At 38.2% G+C, this 26,169-nt stretch overlaps 1 protein-coding gene across 4 annotated transcripts in view; it reads right to left on the bottom strand.

Annotated features, from left to right (window-relative positions):
* Nucleotides 1–456: 456 nt before the first annotated feature.
* The window catches only part of LOC104131806 (catenin alpha-2), a 468,889-nt gene continuing 443,176 nt past the window's right edge, over nucleotides 457–26,169 (bottom strand). For 2 of the 4 annotated variants that reach the window (XM_009645015.2, XM_009645023.2), the window contains 2 exons: nucleotides 17,696–17,839; nucleotides 457–744 (listed from right to left, as the gene is read on the bottom strand). In XM_009645015.2, coding sequence (XP_009643310.1) covers nucleotides 457–744; nucleotides 17,696–17,839 — 432 coding nt within the window. The remainder of the gene's footprint in view (nucleotides 745–17,695; nucleotides 17,840–26,169) is intronic. The other 2 variants (XM_009645031.2, XM_009645038.2) reach the window with 1 other exon arrangement.

Genomic DNA, 26,169 nt, shown 5'->3' with positions numbered 1-26,169 from the left:
AAGTTATATCATTTAATTATTGGGCCACACATTTAAGCATATTGGCTAGTACATTTTTGCACTGGAACAGAAGCAATACAAGCTTTATGGTCTACCATTACAATTCCATTTTTTTTTTTTCACTTAATATACCTGCCAACCTAATGTTTCTTGCATGCATAAAAATTTCTGGGTTTAGACTTGAATTTATTGTTTAACTCACACGTACCCCGTGATGCAAATTCTTTGGCCAATTTAATGCTATAGTTTAGTTTAAAAAGTACGCTTGGAAGAAGTCCATTCAACATCAGAAGAGAATGCCCTAAATTTTGGCATTGCAGAAAGTTAGTTACTTCAATAGAGTCTCAGGTTGCATGCAAATTGACACTGCTTCCCCCCACCCCATGCCAGACGCATACAAGTCGGCAGGTATGCATACAAAAAGAATATAAAACCCTCCTGGTAAAGCTTAGTGTTTTAGAATGAATCCATAGCTTTAAATTCACTTAAGGCCTGTACAGGGGAAATATGTTTCTTCTGGGACCCTCTTCTCACTCTTGTCTGATATTCTTCTGGTTTTTCTCTCTTTACTAGAGGTTTCTTCTCAGGGGCCTTCATCTTCCAAGATACAACTGGTGAGTTCACTGCAGCAGTACCATAGACCTTCTGATATTTAGTAGAAGCCACATACGATGCTTTCACTGTAAGGACCACAGCGTTCATCAGATTTTTAGCTGCCTGGATGAGAGAAGTGGCACTGTCCAGCTACAAATAGAAAAGAAAATGAAATACAGCAAGGTTACACCACGACTGGATCACTGGACCATTTCCTGACTGAAGACTGGATAGTCTCAGATCTCACTGAAGATGAAATGAATCCTCTCCCTCAGGATTAATCAAGTAGCTTGTAGTAACAAGCACCAGCAGCAACATGCACCGAACTGTAAAGGTAAGACTGTGGTACCTCACGTTACCTTTTTTAATAATTCAAAGGAAAAGCCTGTGTTGGCTGTTTTTTTTGTTGGTGATTCTTTTTCTATGGGTGAAGAAGTTGCCTCTTTTTTTTTTCATAAAAGAAAAAGACTTCTCACTTAAACCTTTAAAAATTTAATTCTACATGTCAGAAACTCCAAAACAGGTCAACAGGGATTTTTCCAAGTGTTCAGGTTTGTTCTAATTATTCCTATTAAGCCCAGGATAACACCCCCAATGATGTCTACAGGAACAGTGTGAGGCCAGTGCTGAGCTTGTTAGAGGTTCCCATCTGAAAAGATGAAAGGAAATTTTTAAACCCCTAAAGAAATAAAAAGATGAAACAGTTAACTGCAGGTTTTTGTAGCTACTGTAATATTTGAGCTACTTATGTTCACAAGGTATCTTACTTCACAATTAGGAGGCCTTTTGTACACGTACCCTTGCATTTCTCCCATGCACGAGTCTGCCTGAGGTTCCTGGGTCCTCTGGATGTAAGAGGCCTTAAGAACTTGTTGAACTTCAAACCATTGGAACTTGCAGTCAACAAGCTTCGATCATACACTGAAATCAGGTACCTATCCCTGGCCAAATTTTTCAAAAGGATTTAAGCATATAATGGAACTTCCAAAGCAATGTCTCAATGTTCCAAAATGTGAATTAGGCACTTGCCAAATCCAACTGGACATCCTCAAATTAGTATGTGCTAAAAATATGCTCTTAAGTACTGTAGCAACCCAGGTTACTATTTAGAATGTTCATTTATCCCTTTCCCCAAATGCTGAAAAAGTGGGATATACTCTGTGGTAAAGCCTTTCAGTTCTACCACGGAAACTGCCTCAATTTTTTAAGTCTTTCCCAGTTTGTAGGAATGATTTTGGATGTAATATTATCTTAACTCTTTAATCCCACCCCGCTTGCTCAGTAAGTTCTTAGCTATTTTTAATTAGTACAAAAGTCCTGGTCTCCCTCCAAAAGTTTCCTGCTCCATATTTTGGGAGCGTATGACTCCTTAACATGTATTCTAAGCATGGTAACCAGCATAAATACTCATAACATAATAACAAAAAACGTATTATACTTCACCTCTAGTATTTTGATTCATTAACAGAAGAGTAGTTCAGGAGAAACATCTTTCTGAAGTGTCAGTGGCCGATGTGAACAAGAATAGACACTACAGAAAGCCTGTGTCTGGAACCACATCAATCTACAGACTTACCTATTATTTTTGATTTCCTCAGCTGTGGCCTTATACTCATTATGATTCATTAAATACATAAACAGGTACATACAGTGAGGTGAAAAACAACAACAAAAAAATGTTAATGATTTTCACGTACTTGGTGCCATTCCCTGAAATGCATAGTTAATTGCCTGCCCCCAGTAAATATTTTTCCTCAGGTCTAAATTGTGTTTTCCGTTAGTAAAAGAAACTAAGTTAAAAGATGGAAAATTACATTATATGGCAGAAACATGACTGTTCAATAGGGAGTAATGAAATATAATTCAGTACAGTGTTATTCTATAACCACACTACTGCATGATTTATAAGGCAATCTGTATGTTTGTTGGCAAATAACAGATCATACTCTATTAAATTAGGATATTCTAATTTACTGCAGAGATCAACAATCAAGCATTACTCATTGTTAAATGATTCTTTTTGAAACACTGGTGGATTGATATTGAATATAAAGTGATACCGTCAAATATATTTACTTCATAATCAATGTGGATAAACTGACTGGATCAAGCCTATATTGCACATTCCAGAATGAATTCTATTTGTTGAAGGTTTCTAATGACCTCATATTTTCCAGCATTTCTTTATGAAAAGAGTTCTGGTAGCTATTTTACATGGGGCCTATATTAAGGAACAGAATGATTAAAGGAAGCATTTTGAAACGAGGAGGCACATATATTCGATGCTTAAACCCATACAAAGGATGCAATCTACATCTTTAAACACATTAGTAGTTTCGTGGAGCATATCGATAAAGGTGTGCAGAAGCATGTACTTCTGCAAGATTGGATGCAGATTGCAATAATGTCTTTTAGAAAACCACATTACATATTTCGATGCCGTTTTAATTACCTGTAGTTTCAATCTGCTCTTAGAGTAGATAAGAGCTCCCTATTTTCACCATTATTAATCACATTTTAACATGCAGATGCTTCGTTCTTGCCCTTAATATCCACCCGTGTTGTAAAATGCTTTCAGGTATTGGAATCAGAAAAGAGACATAAAGCCCCTATAATAGTATTAGGCTATGAGTGTTCTCCAAAATCTGCTGGTAGCCATCCCATGTATCCAATTTGGCTACCCTAGCACTTCCAGTGATTTTCTTATTGCCTCCAGCTCCTTCCCTGTATTATGGCTCAGTAAAGAAGAATTAAACTGAATGAACATCATTTCAATTAACATTTAGATCTTACTACACCACTGTGTTACTTCAGTTTTAAGCTGTGCTTTGTAATCAGCAGAGCTACAGCGGCATGAAGATGGAATAAGGCAGAAGTGAATCAAGCCCTTAGTGCGGTGATTCCTCACAAAATCTGGGCACAGAAACACATGCACTTTTCCAAACAGATAATGTTAATAATATAAAAAAAAAAAAAAAAAAAAAAGAAGGAAAATTAACATTTCAAATAAAAGTACCAATAGGAAACTATTGCACAGTACAGAAGGCAAACTTCACTCCCTAGCAATGTTTGGGGAATTATGAATATAACGATAGCTTTTTGTGCTAGCAGCTAACAGAGCCTTTGACTTGCTACACAAAGTAATAGTGTTCTGCTACTTAGATCTCTTTACAAATACATTTGCCTCCATTTAGGAAAAAAAGCCATCTTAAACCTAAGAGATAAATTTAGCCTATTGGCCCATAAAACTCCAAGAACAGAGAATGCTGGGGAAAATTCAAAATCCATAAAGAACCTAAGAATCACTGCACTGGAGCCAGTCACTTATCTGGGCTAAAACTGCCATCTACCCAGGGAAGGCATAAATCATTCAGAAAAAAATAATAAGAAAAAGATTTTGCTACAAGCTAACTTTGTAATTAGTGAATGCAAGGGTAGAACAGTGGAGCAGCAGAGCCTATTATCTCTCAAGAAGATAATGTCAGGGTTTTTTCCCCCAAAAAATCCATAAGGCTTTAAGGAGTTTTTGATCTGCTTATAAGCTCTGCTGCATTTTTCCTGCACTATATGCAGAATTTTCCAGAATCTTGTGACAATCAAGATTTCTTCCTTCTTTTACATATACACATACTCTAAGTAAAATAACCAGTAATTATAATACCAAAATAGCTGATGAAGGGGGAGAGAATAAAGCTGGAAAATTTTCTCCTTAACAGTAAAGCAAATGGAAAGAGATGTTCTCCCGGCATTGTCACACCGCTGTCATAAGAATCATATCACAGTTTTTAGAAAGGATTTTGATTTCCGGAGATTCCTTCATAGCTACAATCAGAAATTTACTACAAAAAGTAAGTGAAATAGAGAAAAAAAAATATCTGTATTTCCAGTGACCAAGGATATAGTATAGGTAGTTTTTAAAGAGCTGATTGTTTAAGAATGTTCTATATCATTACTGTTGATTTTAACGGACCTTGAAAAGTGGGGGAAGACGTCAAAAGAATTGTAGATAGTTCCTAGTCTGGAAATATTTGAGCAGCGCAAACAGAATGACCTGTGAAATTATAGCCAGTTCAGCTGACAGCACTCCCAAATAAAATAATGCAATGTCTATGACAGACTCCATAAATAAAGGGAGGAAAGAAATATAGTTAGTGGTAACCAAATGGTTTTGTGGGTAAAAATATTTTCAAAGTAACCTACATCGTGTTTTGATGTGATTAAACTTTGGATTGCTTAAATTAATGCTGTTGATATAAATGGACCTTTGACAGTTGTTTTGCTTGGTACTGCATAACAGTTTGATTAAAAACTCAGCTGATACGAAATTAACACCACACATATAGAATGATTCCAAATTCCCTAATAGCTAAGTTTCCAAAAGCATGTATACACACAAAAAATCATTGCTAAACAGTGATTTGTGCAGTGTGCTCTTGGGGAAACCACTTGTCAGCTTTACAATATTAATATTTCTGTTAAAAAAACTTGGTAAAAAAGTCACTTAACCGATGTAATTTGCGGATAACAATTAGGAAAGTGGTAAGTTTACAGAGGGCAAGTGATTGGTATCTAATAAGCTGGTAAAAGTCAGAAGTGTAGATTTCAGTTTGTCCAACTTCATAGCAGATGGTACCTACTTATACAATAAGGAACTTTATCCTATGCAGGATCCTAGGTGATCACTCCTTGCGTATACAAAAAGGGGGACACTGATGAAATAGGTTAAATTCTCATATTCAGTTTTTCATGCGTCCACAATTATGGGATACTGAGTCCTCTTCTCAATGCAAGAACAACACTGAGGAACTGGAACGAATTTAAAGAACTGCAAGAACAAAAAGCCATCTTTTATGGGAAAGATTCAGTCAGCTCTGTTTTTTCCATTAATGAATGATTAAAAAATGAGTTGATCGAAATCAGGAAGTACATAGTAACAGAAAGCTGGTAATCTTTCAGGTTCGACAGATTAGACAAAGATATAAGAGAACTTAATGGCTGCAAGGTGAAGCAGGTCATTTTAGTTATTAATTAGCTGAACATTTTTAGCAGTGATATTAATTAATCACAAGAACTCATGAAAGATAGGGGTTCTATATCTAGAAATTGTGAAATCAATATTGGAGGCTTTTACTTAATATGTACACTCTAGTTTAAGCATAACTATTGGACATGTTCAATGCACATTAATTCAGGAAGCCTATGCATCAGTTATGCAGGAAGACAGCTTAGAGGACAAGAATGGCCCATATTGACCTTGAAATGTCTGAATGCAAAAAATTAGTAGTAGTAATTATTGATCAATAGAGTTTAGTCTGATTTACTTTGTACAGATCGGGAGGAGCAATTGCCATTTCTTTAACACGTCGAAAAGGAACCTGCAACACTTCAAATCCTCTTGGCTAAGACTTGATTTGTATGCCTTCAGCAGGTAATTTATGCATTGCCAAGCCCTTAAGGCTATCTGTGAATTCTGGGTGTGTTCCCTGCTTCTCCTCCTTTTCAAAGTAAGTTCATACTTTCATGGACACGTACAGTTGCTGTCACCACAAACCAAAAGGCAATAAAACAGCCTCTAGAGCAACCAAAGTTAGATGAAGGAATTATGAATCTGGAGGGTGAATCAGGAATACCGTTTTCCCAGGTTACATTCTTAGGCAACAGAACATTTTCCTCTCAGCTGTGCTTAGTAGTAAATCTAGTCCTACGTTTGCATGTAAGATACATGTAAGAAAAAGATCATCTTCTTATCCCAGGCTATGTCAAAAAATGGTAAAAGACAAAATCATATCCCAATTAATTTGCTTTGAGGAGAATATTTAATATGAAACTTAAAACAATATGTAGATATAAATATAATCATAGAATACAATTCAGCACTAGATATCACTAAAATTGGGGGAGTTTTTCATTCACTAAATGAAGAGGTTTGAAGAAGTAATCTGTTAATGATAAAATACGAATACTAACCCTGTAAAGTTAAGAAATACCACCTAAATGCCCTCAAATGTATCCAGCTGTCCTACAAAAAAAACCCAAAACTTTAATTTTTTCTGTAGCAAGACATAAAGGCTACTTCACTGAAACACCAAGAGCCCTGCATATATTTTGTTTCTCGATCAGCTTCTGAAATAGTAAGCCAGGCACCAACTCAGAAATGCTCAGCTAGCAGAGACCGTACGTACATTTCATAATGGGTGCCAGAAAACATAAATATTTCTTTTTTTGAGGATAAAAAAATCATGTTGCCTTCTCAATTGAGAGACTGAAACATAGGCTTCAATGTCATGATCATCTGCCTATTCACCCATCTCGTCTTTGCTTTGTCCTCTCTTCTCCCCTCATCAGTAGCTACAAGTGGATGGATCTTTAACAAGAAGCCTTGCAGAAAGCCTCACTCACGGGTTATAGTCTGAAGGATACTGAATCCAGTTGTCTTTGGCCCAAGAGCACAGTACACCACTAGAGATATTAGGCATCTCCAACTCTGCTGTCCAGCCAGCCCTAATAAGTTATGTACGCACCGAAATGGCTCACTGGGTCATCTAGTAACACAGTGAAGCACCCAATTGTAAATCCTGCCAAAGTTTAGGGTTTTGCTCAGTGTAGTAGGCTACCAAGAACAGTTCTAACTAACAGACTGATGTGTGTGTTCTGGAGCAAAACACACACCTGGGGAATATTAATGTTGGAAATGCAGACGCTTTATGAGGCTGGAGTTTGAGGATCACAGCTCAGGGATGAGATAGCCAGCGTGAGTTTTAGGCAGGACTCAGACAGTTATTTTCTTTTACTTTAGTCTGTCTAGTTTTATGTATGATTTGTTGTACTTGTGGAAATGACTAAATGACCTTCTGATTTAGAAACTATCAAAATGTTATTTTTATATCAATGGCTGATGTTCCATATTGCCAGTGTTTGCCCTTCTAATGAGATAGCATGAAAACTCATATTTTAACAACTGAAATGAAAAATAAGACAATTGGAAAAAATTAAAAGTTAACATTATCCAATTCTTTTTGTGAAATATAACTAGTACTGACTTTTCTCCAGACTGGCAAGTCCCAAAGGTGAAAAATATATTTTGGAATTTTTGATAGATACTACAGTTTTTCTATTCTTCAACTGCATTTACAGTCCATAAATTATTTATCCAATATGACACTACTGCTGTAACACAAAATTTATAATTTTTCTTGTAGATAACAAACATAGTGTAGGTTATTTCCTCAATATTTAATGTTTAATTAATATATTGTTGCATTGTTTTCAGAATTTAATCAAGGAAAATATTTTGACCCATAATGAAAGATTTCTCAGAACCAGTTCTTTTTCTTCTCCTCATTATCTGCCACTGCACAGCAGGAAAAAGATGCCAAACCAGCACAATTCATATCATATACCAGAAACACTGTAAGGACAAGCAATCATAAATAGCATTGAATTTTTTAAACAAGCTTGTTTTATCAGTCGTTTTCATGCTACAACACTGCCTCAAAACCATCAGGGTCTGTTACTGAATTAGGATATTTGACACCAGTCCGAACAGTCAGTGAAGCCAAAGGAGTTTTGTAGATGGGAATGGGATTTCACCCCACAACTCTGCCAGCACTATGGTTGCGTATACTATATGTTTTCTTTGCTAAGGTCGAATGTAGAGGAAGAAGCACTTTCTACATCAACCTACAATTGACAAACATGGGAATGAGTGTTCTGCCATGATGGCTCAACGTTTTCTTCTTCTAAACCTGCCTCATTCTGCATAGAACTGATGCCTATGACGGAATGTCATGGACAAAAATTATGATCCTCTAATGGCCATCACAGTTGCATTACTAATTGTAGCAAAATTAGTACAACCACATTTACCACTTTAAAATCATTCTGTCTCATGGAATGGTTTGATCTGAATTCTTGGATGATTAACAGGAAACAGACTGTTGCATGACTGATTTGAAGGTAGACTCCTACCTAATCTTCAAGGAGAAGATAAAATGTCTGCAACACAGGTGAAGTCCAAACTATATTTGATAGGATAGGCTAACTCAAACTATAACTAAGATTTGTGATATTGCCAGGAGGCTTACTGAAGAAAATTATAGTAAGAAATCTGTGGAAGCTCAGTATCAGTCCCAATAAAAATGTCATTAATACCAAACTTTATGTAAGTGGTCTGTATATTGCCAGGATTGTATACACCGTATGTCAGAAGTCTACACAAGATACGACATTGTCTGAACCTGATGTCACAGATAGAAAAGCACAGAGAGGACTCTGTCAAAAGCATCTCAGTACACATTTCCACTTTCATATCCAACTGCAGTTAAATCTGAAAGAGGAAATACAGGCTATCTAACTAGTCTGTGCTACTGATCTCCCTCCTCCTGACTTGAGTTCCGTTTTCTATGTAATTTGAAGATAGATATCATTTTTAAAAGCACAAAATAATTTACTGCTCCTTCAAACTGAGTTCTGGAAGCAAACCTTTTTGTTCTTTATCTAGAGAACAGTATAATAACAAGAAAAGCATGTCTGTCTGACAGTCTTACCTGAAGGGAGTCCAAATCATGTCTGGTGGCTGGAAATTGTACTCTCAGTGATAAAATGCAGGAGACTTTGGGTAAAAAAAAGATCAGTAAAGCATAGAAACACTATAGTCTTTATGTAAGAATGTGTTACCTCCCGCTATTCCTCCTGATTTTGTCACGATGAAAAACAAAAAGAAAAGCAGCATAATGCAGGACTTCAGACTGCAATGCTGAGAAATGTAATATTTTGCCAACTTCTTTTTTTAATTTGTAAAAGTGTCAGAACGGTATCTGTACGTGAGTTATCTCCACGTCTTCAACTGTGAGGATCTGTCACATTTTGAGGCACATTTGCTCCTTCAGCTAGCTTCATATCTCTAAAGGTATGCTTACCCAGGTCAGCACAGAGACACGCTGAAGATAGCTGCTTTATGGGCATAGCTGGCTTTGCTCATTGGAAACAATGCATCAAACAGTCAAAATGAATAAAACAAAATCCTCTTGTAGAATGGAAGATAGTAGCAGGGCAATTCTTCCTTGCTTCCTAACGCCTGCCTGCTGTTGTTCATGTATATTTTATGTCTCATAGAAGCAGATAAAGGGCTTGATCATTCAAGATATTGATCATTTTTGAGGTGCTAAAAGGCTTTTACTTCCTTGAAGTTGAGGGTCCTTGCAGCATTGCTGAGCTCAATCAGTGGAAACATTGCTTTCTCTGCTGGATTCCCTGAGCACTTCTCAGGACTTTACAACAGTATGCAATGAAATGAAGAAACAAAATTGAATCTCCACAGTAGTCTTCAAGAGAGAGCCCCATTTCAGCTTTTCAGAAAAGTCCCAGCACTTACACAACTAGCTTAATAACATATGGCAAATAATTTCTGAAGGAAATTCTAATATTTTATTCCAAATACAATATTCGCAATTAACTGTTCAATTTGTTTCACCAAATCAATCAATGCTTAAATAATGTTCAGTAAGTGTTCCTTACTAGAAGTTTTTGGTTTTTTTTTTCCCCTGACCCTGATGTTACTGAATATACAATTTGTGAATGTATTTGTTCATTACATTTTTAACTTTAGCTAACACTAAATGTTACTAAAACTCAGCAAAACAGTAAGAATTACTGGAGAATGCAAACAACTGAAAGTAAAACAAAGCAGAAACAATTGTAAAGGCTGTTGTAGATGATAAGGAAAGAGCAAGCAAAGATGACAGCAAAAATAAATATTCCAATAAATTGGAATGAGGAAAATCTTGCTCTGAATCGTAAAGGATCATTTCCATTACTCACGGTTTATGCAAATACTCATACAATCATACTTCAGGATGAAAAGAACCCTTTGAAGTCATCTAGTCCAATGCCCTATTCAAAACAAATTGAACCTTTGGAAGAAGGGGCTGGGAACTCAAAAAGAGCACAGGGATCCCGTTAGCTCAGGCAGAGAAAAATTAGAAAGCCAAAAGCCCAACCAGAACTTAATCTGATCGCTGTTGTAAGATATAAAAAAAAATAAAAAAATGTTTTTACAAACACATTAACAACAAAAAGAGAACCAAGGAGAATCTCCATCCTTTTTGGTTGGGGGGAGGAGGAGAACAGCCACCAAAGATGAGAAAAAGGCTGAGGTACTTCATGCCTTCTTTGCATCAGCCTTTAATAGTCAGACCAGTTATCCCCTGGGTATTTAGTCCCCTGAGCTGAAAGACCAGGACAGAGAGAAGAATAAACCCCCCATAATCCAGGAGGAAGCAGTTTACAAACTGCTGCACCACCTGGACACTCACAAGTCCATGGGGCTGGATGGGATCCACCTGAGAGTGCTGAGGGAGCTGGTGGAGAAGCTTGTCAAGCCATTCCTTCATCTATCAGCACTCCAGGTTAACAGGGGACGTCCCAGACAACTGGAGACTTGCCAATGTGATGCCCATCTACAAGAAGTGCCAGAAGGAGGATCTGGGGAACTACAGGCCTATCAGCCTGACCTCAGTACCAGGGAAGATTATGGAGCAGTTCATCTTGAATGCACTCACCAGACATGTGCAGGACAACCAGGGGATCAGGCCCAGCCAGCATGGGTTCATGAAAGGCAGGTCCTGCTTGACCAACCTGATCTCCTTCTATGACCAGGCAACCCACCCAGTGGATGAGCGAAAGACTGTGGCTGTTCTCTACCTAGATTTTAGTAAAGCCTTTGACACTGTCTCCCACAGCATACTCCTAGAGAAGCTGGTGGCTCATGGCTTAGACATGTGTACTCTTTGCTGGGGGAAAAACTGACTGGATGGCTGGGCCCAAACAGCTGTGGTGAATGGAGTTCAATCCAGTTGGCAGCCAGTCACAAGTAGTGTTCCCCAAGGGTCAGTTCTGGGCCAGTTCTTTTTAATATCTTTATCAATGATCTGGATGAAGGCATTGAATGCACCCTCAGTAAATTTTCAGGTGACACCAAGCTGGGCGGGAGTGGCTCTGCTTGAGGGTAGGAAGCCTGTACAGAGGAATCCGGAATGGCTGGATCAATGGGCCAAGGCCAATTTTATCGCAACAACCCCATGCAATGCTACAGGTGTGAGGAAGAGGGGCTGGAAAGCAGCCCAGAGGGAAATTACCTGGGGGTGCTGGTTGACAGTTGGCTAAACATGAGCCAGCAGTGTGCCCAGGTGGCCAAGAGGGCCAACGGCATCCTGGCTTGTATCAGGAATAGTGTGGTCAGCAGGTCTAGGGCAGGAATTGTCCCCCTGTACTCAGCACTGGTGAGGCCACTCCTTGAATACTGGGTTCAGTTTTGGGCCCCTCACTACAAGAAGAACATTGAGGCACTGGAGCATGTCCAGAGAAAGGCAATGAAGCTGGTGAAGGGTCTGGAGCCCAAGTCTTCTGAGGAGTGGCTGAAGGAACTGGGGTTGCTTAGTCTGGAGAAGAGGAGGCTGAGGGAAGACCTTATCGTCTTCTACAACTGCCTGAAAGGAGGGCGTGGTGAGGTGGGGGTCAGTCTCTTCTCCCTTTTTTCCTTATATCTAATTGGAATGTACAGCTTTTCTAATTGGGGTTTAAACTTGTGTTTGTTGCCCCTTTTCCTGTCACTGTCCACCCTCTGATAAGTCTGGATCTGGCTATTTTAGATTCTCCTGTTAGGTAGTTGTAGACAACAATATTTCTCCTTAGCCTTCTCTTCTGTATACATGTGAATGTATGCAAAAGAGTAGCGTAGATGTTGGTGATCTCATTTTCACTGTTACTAGAGCAAGTGTTTTATCCAAAGGGAAAACCTGACTAACTGTAGAAGGGAGGAAAAAAATATCACCAATTATTGAGAAATATTTAATAGCTCACTCAAGTTGGTTAAATCCTGTACTGCTCTTTCCAGAAAATATTCACGTTAGGAAATCCTGATTTACTTGGTCTCTGTTTTCTTTTGAGATTCAGTTCTTTAGATAGCATTTTCCCTGAACGACAAATGCAGGAGTACTTATAGTCTCAATGATTCACATAACCCAAATGGTTTCTGTGCTTTTCACCTCAGAACAATCTTCTGTACACAAAACCAAATTAATTCAACCATATCTCCAAATCTTCCCTCTAATCCAGAATTTATGTAAAGGAGATGAAGCTATAAATTGAGCTGTTGTTTAGAAGAATGGTGAAATGAAAAAGCATTTGCATTGGCCGTTTTCTTATAAAGCTCTTACCTAACTTAAATATTGTTTATTAGTCATGATTATCTATGGACTTGTCTGCACTTACTTGGCAACAGAAAGATTGTGACTGAATGTCTTTTAATATTAGTCAGGATCAAGGAGCTGTTCACAGCTGGTGGCACTGGAACCCCCAGAAGCATTTTTTCAGATGTCTGTAATTGAATAATTTCACTAGGAATGCAGGCAAGAAAACCAGAGCTTCTCATAAAAGCCACTGAGACTATGTGTTTGGTGACCTAGGCAAGGTTTTCAAAGTTTCTATTTATATAAATGAAGTCTTATCCTGCACTCATCCTACTTAACTCCAGGTGCCGGACCAAGGCACTCCAGAATCCTTCAGTGCTTGGTGGAGAAGACCAGGAACCATGGAGCACTTGAGGTCTTTCATGGGTTCGTTTTCTATGCAGATGGGCCAGAGTACTTCACTTTTTAAATTTAATTCAGAGATCCCAAATTGCTTTGGAATCCTAAAGGCAGTACAAGCGAATCTGGGCATAGATGTTCAACATATGCAATAAATTGTCCTTGGATTTGACCCAGTAGTCCAAGAATTCAATCAAACTTAATGAATATTTTTGAGATTGTTGTCCTTAATTCTTCTCTTTTGATCCCCAAAAGTGTCAAAAACCACAAAAAGTATCAACCCCTCAGGCTACAGCAACTAATGAGATTGGGACCTCAAGAGAACTACTTTATGTTGATAAGTGCTCCTTACAAAACAATTTAAACATTTCTGTTCAGAAAATATTAGGCAGTTTCCTTTCTCCAGCAGCTAAGTTCACAGAAAGTTTACATTACTTACATATGACTATATACCCTCAAAAGATCCCTGAGGCTAAGCCCCCTGAACTTTATGCTTGTCTGGATACATGGTTCAATTCACCCACCCATGTCTCTGTCATTTTTTTTTTTTTTAAGATGTTACTAATCTAACCGGTTGTCAGTGTCTACCTGAAATAACAGTATCTGCGCTCTAGAAATGGCTATTGGTCTCCATTTCTTATAAAGGAAGCCTGGGGTGAACATCTCAGATGCAGATGTTGACACTTGGCTAGATGAATCACTCTGCACATAGCAATGGAGAGACCAGTAAAAACTCTTCATCACTCAAGCAAAATCTTTCTGAATAATAAAATACTCAGTTTTCATTACACCATAGACCTACTCCCATCTTTTGCATAACTTGAGTGGGGTAGCCTTCACCTGTTACTGCAAGATTTCTTTCCAACTCTATCATTTTCAAACCGTACAGTGAACTCTTTCTACTGTTACATTTTAAAATTTTTTTTTGGTCATCCAGAGTGGAAACTGGACTACAGAATAGAAGACAGAGAAACACTGGTCTTGAAAATTATCTGAGTCTTGGAGAAGGACAGCATGTTTGAAACTCATCAAGATTCTATAGATCTTTTCTGCCTTGAGTGTGGCTCAGCATTCTCATTTGCAGAAGGGAAATAATGACAATATTTGCTCCTGTTTTGAGTTTTACGACAACACACCATCGTGTTTGCTTTGAGACACTCAGAAGGCACTGATAAAAACGCAAAGGATTATGAATGAACAGAATCACGTTTAATGTCTTTGAGAAGCAACTGCCCCTGAAACAGAAAGCCCATGGCGTTAAGGCAGTCTTAGTTTCCTCCAACCACTATACTCAGTCCAAGTGCTATTGAGCATTTTTGTTGACAATTCAAATGAGCTGAGATCGAAGTTTAAAAGGATTGCAATTTAAATCAACACTAAGAGTCCTCTAGGATGCTGTGCACTATCATTGTGACTTCTTTTGCTTAAAGAAGATTAAATCAAAAGTGATTCATTTTGAGTCAATGGTGTTATACCAGCCTAAAATTGCAGTAAGAGAGGGCAGGGTGATGACCATCTATTTGCCAGCTGACATGGTTTGAGAACAGATGGTGCGTTCCATAGCTCTCCATCACTTCTCATATAGAAAAAGGAGCTAAGAACCAACCCACAAAGTTTTAGTTCAACTTGTAAGAGAAATCAGCCTGGCAAACATAGAAAATTTTGGCATTTCACACAGCTATCTTAATCATGCTGAAAAAAAGTTTGATCCCTATATGTGATCTTACACCATTAAAGTACTGCTCACACCTTGCCAGCATGACTGAGGAATAAATCCGTAATTTAAATGCTGACCTGCTTAAAGATACAGGTATAAATATACTAGTTACTTGGTTTTGCTTTGAGTCAGTAATACACAATGTGCTTGCAAACATAAAGCAACACAATGTTTAAGAATGTCTTGTAAAGTAACTTAATGTTTGCAAAACCCTTATGAAGATTTAACTTATTTCAATTAGCGTATATTGGAACAGGTCAATCAGTTATTTGCTTTCAGAAGTTTTCAGATTACACACTAAATAAAATCAGCTGAAGTCTAGGCCTTATTATATTTTACTTTAATTTATGTACATGTAAATAACAGTTAAAACAAACATCGCAATTGACTGAATACACACTCAAGCCAAAGCTGTAAAATACAGGAATCTGTGTACTTTAGATGTTTTTTTGTTTTTTTTTTAATCATAGCTGCCAGTAAAATAATTTAACAGGGGAATTAGCTCAGCAAATGTAAAATTAGGCTGTTTATTCTCCCAGTGTTAGGTTACTCAGGCAAACCCACATCCTGGGGTTGCATTGTCAAAAAATTATTAGATTTGGCACAGGCAGATTCCAGGTTAATTACCACAAACAGTTTATGTCACTTTGAATATCATTCTCTCTACAAACTCCCCCTATACGTAAGTCAGTCGACTGCTGATTTGCTCTTACGAGCTAAATTTAGAGAGCAAATATCTCTGGATTTAAAGAAATCCACTGACATCTCTGATCCATAATATCCCCCCCTCCCTGTGCTGATCAGTACCTCTAATTGACCGTAATTACTGAATGATACCAATTCTGATTTCCAGTTCCCAATCCTTATATCACTTTTAAAAAGAATTTCCCTCTCTATGCCACCATAATGCTATTGTATCACTAAAGTGAGATTAGGGGCACTGTACATTTGGTCCTTATGTTTTACCCATTCTGTGCAAAAATTGAAGTCCCCACATTATGTGAGAATAATTATGAGCAAAACCAATTCTGTAAATTCATCAGCAAAGGATGTGCTTAAGATCTAAATTAAATTTTACCTCAAAGCATTTGCCTCTGAAAAGAGCAAACCTCAAACCGCCTTTAACAACAGCAACTCCCGTATAAGTTTTCCAGGGAAACATTAGAGGTTGACTAACCTGCTTTTCCTTTCCTACTGAAAAGATCAGAGTTTTCTAGGCAAGCTAAATTCGCTAAGACAACTTCTTGGCTTTGCAAAGAAAGATTTGGAGCCTTCGATGTTTGGTTCACTAAAGGAATAAACAGTTGTAACAAAACTCCTTGCACGCATGATTCAAAGCTAGAAAAGCTACCACCTGTCAAGGAGCCAATTTTTATATTCATTGTCCTTATTTTTCTCTCTGACAGGAAGGGAAACAGTCATTAGTGAAAGTTTTGGTAGCTTTGTAAACAAGACTTTCATCCTCCCAGAATTTCATTCAGACCTCCTATGCACTGGTACACAGAGCATCACTGAGTCATCAGGGAGCAGTATCTATCCATCACTACTGGCCAATTCCCAATACATGCCAGTGACCAGAAGATGGAAGGCTCTGCTTCTTATACATGATTCCTCAAAGCCACCTAGTCACCTGAAAATAGAAGTACTTCATCAATCAGACTATGGACCACCTCTGCTGAAAAGGCTGTGATTGCGCTCTCTTTGCCTTTGATTTATAGCGTATGCATTGCTGCCTTTCAGTGCCTTTCACTGAGATATGACAAGACCCCACACAGAGCTGGTAAAGAGCTTTAAACGAACAAGAACGGCAAGATTTGCAGTATCCCTAGGGGTCAAAATCTTCATATGATCCTTCTTCTGCCCTTTAGTATGAGAGCTCTGACATCTTGACAGCTTTAATAGATACCCAAGAGGCAGAACAAGAAAGGAAGATCTTCGTGGTCCATCTTGTCTTTTAAAATGCTGAGGGATATTAAAACAGTGAAACAGTAATACTTGGGGCCAAGGGAAATAGGTAACAAGACAGTGCTTTAAAGTAAAATAATAATATATAGGTAATGACACAAGAAAAACACGAAGAAATTCAGTTAGCAATATCCCTGCCCAATCTCAATTTCTTATCACAGAAAAAATCAAATGCCTTGACTTATAATTTCAAAAGTTAAATCTCAGTTACATCTCCTGGGATTTGATTTCCTACTTAATTTCACATCTTCCACAATTTACTTTTGAATTTTATTTTTTCTATAAGATAGGTCTTATAATTGGCCTACTGTCAATACATAGCTTCATAAACATTCTGGATAAAGCAAATAAAAACAGTAACAGAGAATATAGGAAATAAAAATCCTGTCCTGTACCATCCACAGTTAAGAATGATAAATATATAAAAACCGCCATCTATCTTTAATCACAAAGTACTTTAGAAAAATGATGGTCCAGAACGACTGTAATTAAATTAATGAAAGTTTAGCAATTGAGTTCAGGGGGGAACAGGGTTTGCCTTTTCACAGTGCAAGATAAACATTGAAGGACCAGTTTAAGCACCAGTAAACGGACCACCTCTGCAAAGAAACGTGATCATTGCTTTACAGATGACATTAACTCTAGGACTTCAGAACAGGAAGGAAATGATTTTTCACAGGTAACTAAAGCAACACATGCAATTCATCGTTAGCCCTATGGTTAATTAAAAAAAATAAAAAAATTAAAAATTCCCCCATTCTCATGTCTTTTCCCTCCACCCCCAGATCTATAGAGAGAGTTAAAGATATAGATGAGACAGGAGGTTACTCACCGTCGAGGAGTCACTGCTTCCGATCTCAAGCGTAGCTCCCTCAGCACAGGTGGGTGGGTGGGTAGAAAGTTGACTAGCCCTGCCCCCATCTATGACATCACACTCTACCTCATAAAAGGTAGTGAAAGTGCTCTGAACTCCAGTCTGATTTCCGAGAGATACAGAAAAGAGATAGTGAGAGAGGGAGCAAGAGAAATATTGCGCCGTAGCGTAGAGGTGAAGAGAGAGGGAAACGTGTGCTGAAGGAGCTATGCTTGGTCAAGGAAACAGGGACTCTTCCACGATGAGTAACCCCGCTGTCTGGTGGTTCCTCTCACTTGATCCCATAGCACAGGTTAAGCATGCAAGCCCCTACAGGGCTTGCTGATTGGGAAAGGGGATAAATTTTGGCACCTTTTGATGAAAACCAGAGAGGACAGAAAGCTCTATCCCCATTAAAAGCTGATTGACATCAGACAGGGCATGAATTTGGTTGGTAGACTTCTGAGTAGCATTATTTTGCATATGGTTTTGAACAGCTGAACTGCACAAAACCATAAACACTGATGCAAGCTGCTCAAATTCCAGTGACTACAACTGGAATTGCACTTGTGTCCACCAGTGCTGAATAAACATTACACAATCCAGCCCTCTGGGCTGACCCTTGAATCGAGTAAGCCAGAGGGTAGGCCACCTGCACCACTGTGTGAAGGAGGTCAGGAAATAATTATGTTTTTCTCACATTGAAAATGAGAACTGACAAATTGTGCTGCAAGAACAAGTGAGGGAAGTATAACAATTCTGGGCATACATCTATTTACAGAGCACACATTAAAGTTCCAGAAAATGTCAACAAAATTACAAAGAGGTGAATGTTTTAAAAACTGTACATTTATAGACAACGACAACCTTACAGGCTGAAGCACATTTTTTTCAAAAAAATTCCCAAGAACTCAAGCTGAAGGACTTAAAATGGGATATTCATTCTAATTTATTGTAAATGGAATTTTTATCATCCGAATTCTGGAAAAGCAGGTTCAAGACTAAATATAATTGCTTATATTACCCACTGGGATTTTCTTAATAAGCTAGCTGTATACAAAAATTGAAAAAAAAATATTATATGCTGCTAAACCTAACTCCATTAAATAAAACTGCTCAGAGAATGGGGGACTATTCAGTGCTAGCAAAGAGTGCTAGCATAAGATCCTGCCTTTTGGAAGACGAAAAAATGAATGCTCCTTAAATCTCTTTTAAGAGTACGTGTTATAAGCACACAGAGTTCATACTGACATTTTCCCTTACGCTTTCTCTTACTACAAGGATCATGTAAATTGTGATTTAATCACAATTATTTTTTCAGTCTTAGTAATGATTAATGTCTATTGCCTGCACTGGTTTGTGCACTCTTTGTTTTTCTCTCCTTTTATTGAAAAAAGAAAGTGCATGACTAATGTCTAGTACCAGTCATTTCACCTAACATCAGAAGTCAAGTATTTGTCGTCTTACCCTTCCAAACTTTCATCACAATCTAATCCTGCAGTATATGCAGATGCTACTTTAAACCAGTGTATTTGATCAAAAAACTCAACAAATCAGCTAGTCCAGTTGGCTAAATGAAGAGCTATTGTGACTGTTAGAGACGATACATAACTTCAGGAACACAATGCAAAACTAGGCTGCAGCTGAGTAATGCAAAGTGATGATAGTGCTGTGAGTTTCCATTCATAATTGAGTTAAACATATGTCTGTCTGATTTCTCATTGCATCATCTTGATCTCAAGCGATTTGCATGCACGAAGATAGAGAGGAGGAAAAACACCTCTGGTACCCTGCATTGTATCTACTCCTTGCTTACATGTATGTCTACTAGTCTGCCAAAGAGAAAAGAAAAATTGAACTTTTAAAGGCTTTTATGGTAAAAAGTACCAAGTAGAATTCAATTATTTCATAACTTAGGCAACCTATGACTTGACTATTGCACCACAGTTGTTTTTGCCAAATAAAGTAGGAACATACTTCGAATTCCTATGACCACCAGACCTTATGAAGCCTAAGCAAGCTTGGTCATTCTGGTAAAGGATATTCAGAGGATATATCCTCAAATATGAGAAATTTTACACTTGTAGCAGCAGTTCTAAGATCTCCTAAAAAGAAATAAATTGTCTTTTATTGGACTAGAAACATATGGAAGGTGCTAGCACAATTAAATTCTGGAAGACTGAGTCTGGCCAAGAATATCCTCCTGTAACAACACAAGATGAGAAATATGGAGAAATATGGTAGATTCCATCAGGGTAATGTGATATAAACAGTTCAATAGATTAGGTAACAGATAATACCCCAGTATTAGCTAGTGGGGCTAACACTGCTCAAATCTGAAATCTTGTTTTGACCTGCTTAGTATGATACCTGTAGTTGATAAAGAGAAAATTAAGGGACGAGCAAAAAAGGTAAGACTGATTTGTGAACATACATTAGAACACATTAGTCACCTCAACAGCGAACAAAAGCAGAGAAAGAATATAGCTAACTGGAAACATTTTTAAAATGTATATACATTCAGGAAAGGAGGGAAATCTTCCAAGTGTTCCAAGAAATACAACTAAGATTAATTAAATGAATGCATGGAAATGCAAAGAGACAGTAAATTAAGACTTTAATACTTGAAAATATTTTCTTAAGGGATGTAAGTTAAGCCTAACAGCATAAGAAAACTATGTGAACACAGATCAAGTCATTGATTTAATCACTTGCACCCAAGCACTAGAAACCAAGTTTACAAAAGGGTCAATGTTCAGTTTGACATCAAAGATCTGTCAGAAAAAACACCAAAGTGCTTTCTTAAGTGCTTAATGCTGTCTTATAAAGTTTGAGTACAGCAAGACTGTGAAAAGCTGAGGAATACCAACCATACAGGAACATTATAAGTACCACGGGTATACCTAAAGAAGATAAAAATGGATATATTTTAAGAAATTGAAACAACAGCTTGAAAAGGCCATGTAAAAATGCCAAGCTGACACATATCATAAAAGTTTGAGGCCTTAACACAGACACACCTGTAACCCAAAGATGTCCTGTTGCTGTAGCAGATCAACTTGATGGATGAATGGAAAAACCTTTTTTGTTCATTATCTGTCCTAGCTAAGGAATGATGAAATACGTAACATCCCATCTGAGGCCGAGTAAAGCTGTAACTTCTCTAATTTGTTGACAATGGAAACATTGAATCTATATGTTGCAGATAGAAAAAAGGATGAAAATGTTTCTGCGGTCTTTTGGCTTGGATATCGATGCTCTAATCAAGTTTTACAGAGTTCTAATTTGGCCTTTGATGAGATTTAGGACAAACCACTTGTAAGTTTTGCCTCATTTCCTGGTGATAATATTACCTACCTGGTAACCTAGCGCACAAAGCGTTTTGAAGAAGTGTTAGTAAAATTAGAAAGAATTGATGTTGAAAGAAAGCATTTGAGAATATCTAACAGTAAGAGGTTAGGATTGGTTTTTCTGATACTGGGTAGTTTTTTACTTTGACTCCTTACCAATGTCTTTGGTACGTTATACAAAACAAACCCTTTTTGGTGATGCAGCTGCTTATCAGTTATGTAAGGTCAATGACGTGATGTGAGAACAAACATATTTTTCCTTTGCTCCTACAAGGTTTATACATAACAATAGTAACAGTAATAATAATATGCTCCAAGGGTGGGAGAAAATATTTCAGATGTTAAAGATATAAGGCAGCTTTTAACCTTCCTCACTCAGTGTGGTCTCTTCCTAAAGGCTATGATGACCTCCTACATTTAATGGAAATACATCCCCATTATGAGTTTTATTAAATACTTTGTTGTAAGTGGTTTTGTTCAGTATTTGCAATTGAATTTGTTCTGGCTGGGAAAACCTGTGTGTTTTCCCTTGAGGGTACGTCTTCCTGTCTGGGAGTGTTTCTATGCGTGTGTTACTCATCTGCAACTCGGGTTGTCAAGAACTATAATTAAAGTGAAAGAAATTAATGAGTCTGAACTGAAGTTGTTATTCTTTTAATATCTGCAAAAGCGACTTCTGATAGTACTTTTAGAAGTGAGATTAAGTCTCACCACTATCCAGATCAGGAAGTTAAATAATTGCAAGAACTAAAAGATGTACTTCTGTATAAGAAACACAGTACAGAATCTCCTACTGTGTGTTAAATCTGTCACAATGTAAATTCAATTCTCTGTAATTCCACGTGCAAGAAACAAACCTAATTTTTATTTAAAGCCTCAGGATGTACCGGAGGAATGCCCCAGGGGAAACAAATTCTTATTTAATACAAAATGGTGAAGCTTGGTCCCAAACCACCTCCTTTAAAGGCAGTAAAACAGGAAAATAAGTGAATGTGAGATAGCACTAAAGTCCTCTCTTCCTTTATAGTAATTTTTATAGGAATAGTCCTTTAGGACCATACCTTAAGGTATGTTAGAATGGTCTCTAGGCCTTGCTAATCATTGCAGGGCTGGTGCAGTCTGTATATCAGAAAGCCATAATATTCCCATTTTATTTCCACCTCATTCAGCATGGCCTGGAATAGGAAAACAAGCTGGACTGAAGCCATAACTGCTGTAGCAGGCAAGCCTTGGATTTTAGAGTGGTTACTATTTTTAAAACAAATGCAGTATGTAATGGAGAATATGCATTAATAGTTCCTTCAATTTTCTAATCTTTTTCTATGGTCATATCTGTTTCAAGCCTCAGTCCTGAATCTGTAACACTTTGCTTTGTTCCCATGAAATTCAACGGCTTAATGTTATGTGGTATCAAGAAATGCTTTTCTTTGCAGAAAACTCTTCTAATGAGAAATTTCAATAAATGTAATCTTCAGAAATTCATGAGTATTTGTTACCCGATAAAGCACAAGAGCATGTTCCCTGTACCCAAAATGCTTCTTAATAAGGATAAAAGTCTGACCTGTCTGAATTTTAACCTACTGAATTTAGACATATAGATGGTGTGCATGCTTCTTGTCTCCATGAATATATTCTAATGAAGACAAGTGCAGTGTGATTTTGCTTTGCAAATGAAATTCTAGATAACATCTTTCCATTTATACAGGATATATTGTTTCATATATAAGTGTATGTGTGTTTACATGTGCATTTATATACAACGAGATATTTTCTTAGTCCTGAAAACAGCCTTATATCAAAACACCATAGCTTCAAAAGAACTGAGATTATTTCACAAAAAAATATTTTCTTGTTGAATTTTCAGTTATGTCATAAGCTTCATTCATCTACTTTGTCTTACATAATGTAAATTCTGCCCACCACCAATCCACCTTCACCCAGCTGCTTTGAAGAAATAACCATAACACTAATAAAAATAAATCAACCTTTCCAAAGTCTTCTGTGCTATTCTTTATCTGGATCATACTTACAAGCCCCTAGATGCCCAAAGCTCAGGGTGTATGCTATTGTCCAATCCAGCAACAGTCATAAAGGCAAAACCATGTGAACTCACAGACATAGAAATACGATTCTATAGGATCTTTCATTTAGCTGAAACAAACCACCATACAAACATCACTTGGAAGAGACCTCTGGAGGTGTCTTATACAACTTTTGACTTGAAATGAGTTGATTACTGACATTAGATCTCAGCTGCTGCATTGCCTACCTGGGGCTTGAACCCCTCCAAGGATGCCAATTGCATAAACTCTCCAGGCTCCTGGTCCAAACTACCTTTACTGGGAACCAATATGGAAGCTTCATCTAATGAACTAATTCTTTATTATTGTTACATATTTGAAGAGGTACTGTAAATGGCTTTAAAGCCACTACAGATACACCTATGTCTTTTCTTTTTTTCTATTTGTCTTTGAGCTGGTTCATAGGATAATTAGGAATTCTTCACTGTTTTAACTTTCAGAAAGCCCTAAGACAGTGTTTCCATAAAATACATCATATATAATGAATATATGACATGAGGGATTTTATCAGCACTCATTTTGATTAACCTACATAACTCACTGATGCCTTTATCCTTTAGGAATAGTAAATTGACTCAGTGTCAGGATGATAAATTTTTTATATCACCACATAGAATCATAGAATAGTTTGGGTTGGAAGGGACCTTTAAAGGTCACCCAGTCCAAACCCCCTGCACAGAGCAGGGCCATCTCCAACCAGATCAGGTTGCTCAGAGCCCCGTCCAACCTGGCCTTGAATGTTGCCAGGGATGGGGCCTCCACTACCTCTCCAGGGCAACCCATTCCAGTGTTTCACCACCCTCATTGCAAAGAATTTCTTCCTTGTATCCAGTCTAAACCTACCCTGCTTCAGTTTAAAACCATTACCCCTTGTCCTGTCACAGCTGGCCATGCTAAAAAGATTTTCCCCATCTTTCCTACAGGCCCCCTTTAAGTACTGAAAGGCCGCAACCAGGTCTCCCCACAGCCTTCTCTTCTCCAGGCTGAACAACTCCAAATCCCTCAGCCTGTCCTCACAGGAAAGGTGCTCCAGCCCTCGGATCATTTTTGTAGCCCTCCTCTGGATCCGCTTCAACAGGTCCATGTCCTTCTTGTGCTGAGGACCCTAGAGCTGGATGCAGTACTCCAGGTGAGGTCTCACCAGAGCAGAGCAGAGCGGCAGAATCACCTCCCTCGACCTGCTGGCCACGCTTCTCCTGATGCAGCCCAGGGTGTGGTTGGCCGCCTGGGCTGCCAGCGCACATTGCCAGCTCATGTCCAGCTTTTCATCCACCAGTACGCCCAAGTCCTTCTCCTCAGGGCTGGTCTCAATTCCTTCACCTCCCAGCCTGTATTGATACTGGGGATTGCCCCAACCCAGGTGCAGAACCTTGCACTTGGCCTTATTGAACCTCATAAGGTTCACATGAGCTCACATCTTGAGCTTGTTCAAGGTCCCTCTGGATGGCATCCTGTCCCTCAGGCATGTCAACTGCACCTCTCAGCTTGGTGTCATCTGCAAACTTGCTGAGGGTGAACTCAATCCCGCTGTCTCTGTCACTGATGAAGGTATTAAACAGTACCCGTCCCAGTACGGACCTCTGAGGGACACTGCATCATCAGGTAGCCCCTTTCTTGCGCAGTGTATTGAGGGATACAGCCTGTGCCAGCAGGAGTTGGGAGACTCCTGTATTAGTCACAGATAGAAAAGCTCAAATGATTTGTTGCAGATAAAGGCTTATCAAAACCTGTATATTTATTAAGTATCACGTGCTTCATATAGCCATATATTTTGGAACAGAGTACACTTACTACGGCTTTATTTCACCCTTTCATATATCAGTATGTCTGCATATATTCAAACACGTGTGCAAATATATCTCCATCCCAAAAGGCACAGCTGAAACATCTCCCTGTATTTTTCGTGTCTTTCATTTCTTCTAACATGACATGAGCTAGTTGAATATGCAATGTAAATCAAGGTCTCTCACTTTCCCCACCTAGTCCCAACCTTCCTGTCTGGGAAGCTGTCTTTTTACAGCAGTAACTTCAGAGCCAAAATAAAGTCCCTGCGTTTTTATTTTCTCTCCTTGCCTGTTCTACTAGGAGAGTAGAGGTTTTTGTGGAGTCCAGCCAACCTTATGGTCCTGACTTCATCTCAGTCCTTTCCCACCATTGCAGTTCTTTGATTTCATATTCCCGTCTTCTTTCTGGGTTGGCTTTTTCTTCCCCTGACCCTTTCATATCTCATATTTCAAATTCCTCAGCCTACTGCTTTATTATTTCCAATATCCTCTCCTTTACCCACTGTTTTCATTCCAAGCCTCAAAACAGAACTTTCCACCAATGCCATCCTAAACCAATATCTTTCCATGAGTCCCATTTCACATGATTTTCACGGCATTGGTACAGACGATTTACTGTTCATATTTACAAACTCCCTTTTTTTTTTGCATTCTAACTCCTTACCACAATCTTGTGGGTTAAACAGTGGGTAAACATGAAAAGCAACTTGCAAAAATAAAAGCCTAAATTAATAAAGAAAATCACAGAAGTCAAATTGCATTCTTAAGCAATTTAGTAATTATGTATAGGGTTCCTGGGTCTGTCTTGCACTTCCCTTTACCAATTTGAGTATATTCTCTTGTGTTATATCCACTTGACATGCATTACCATAACCCAAACCCTAGTCTTGCAATGATGTCAGCTTAGACACAGGACTATAGATCTTCTTTGTGGCGTGCAACTCTTTGAGCACCCACTGTCCAACAAACATGAACACAGCAGTTATTTAGGAATAACTGCTCTTACCCTCAGCTCCAAGCACACTGAATCACTAGCAGACAAAACACAATATTTTTATTAGTGATATCTATTCATCAATTAAGTACAGCTAGGTCTTAGCTCAGGTGTTTTCTACTGAAAAAAACCTGACAGCTTGCCAGTCCAAGCAGCCCAGCCCAGAAATACCTACAAACCCTGGCCTGACAGACTATTTCTGTGAGTGTACTTCATGTATCATTCTTCCATTTCTGTTATAAAT

Source organism: Egretta garzetta, unplaced genomic scaffold (genome assembly GCF_000687185.1).
Source record: "Egretta garzetta isolate BGI_Z169 unplaced genomic scaffold, ASM68718v1 scaffold570, whole genome shotgun sequence".
Taxonomy (NCBI): domain Eukaryota; kingdom Metazoa; phylum Chordata; class Aves; order Pelecaniformes; family Ardeidae; genus Egretta; species Egretta garzetta.
Note: the sequence above shows the minus strand (reverse complement) of the source record. Positions and strands in the feature narration are given on the sequence as shown.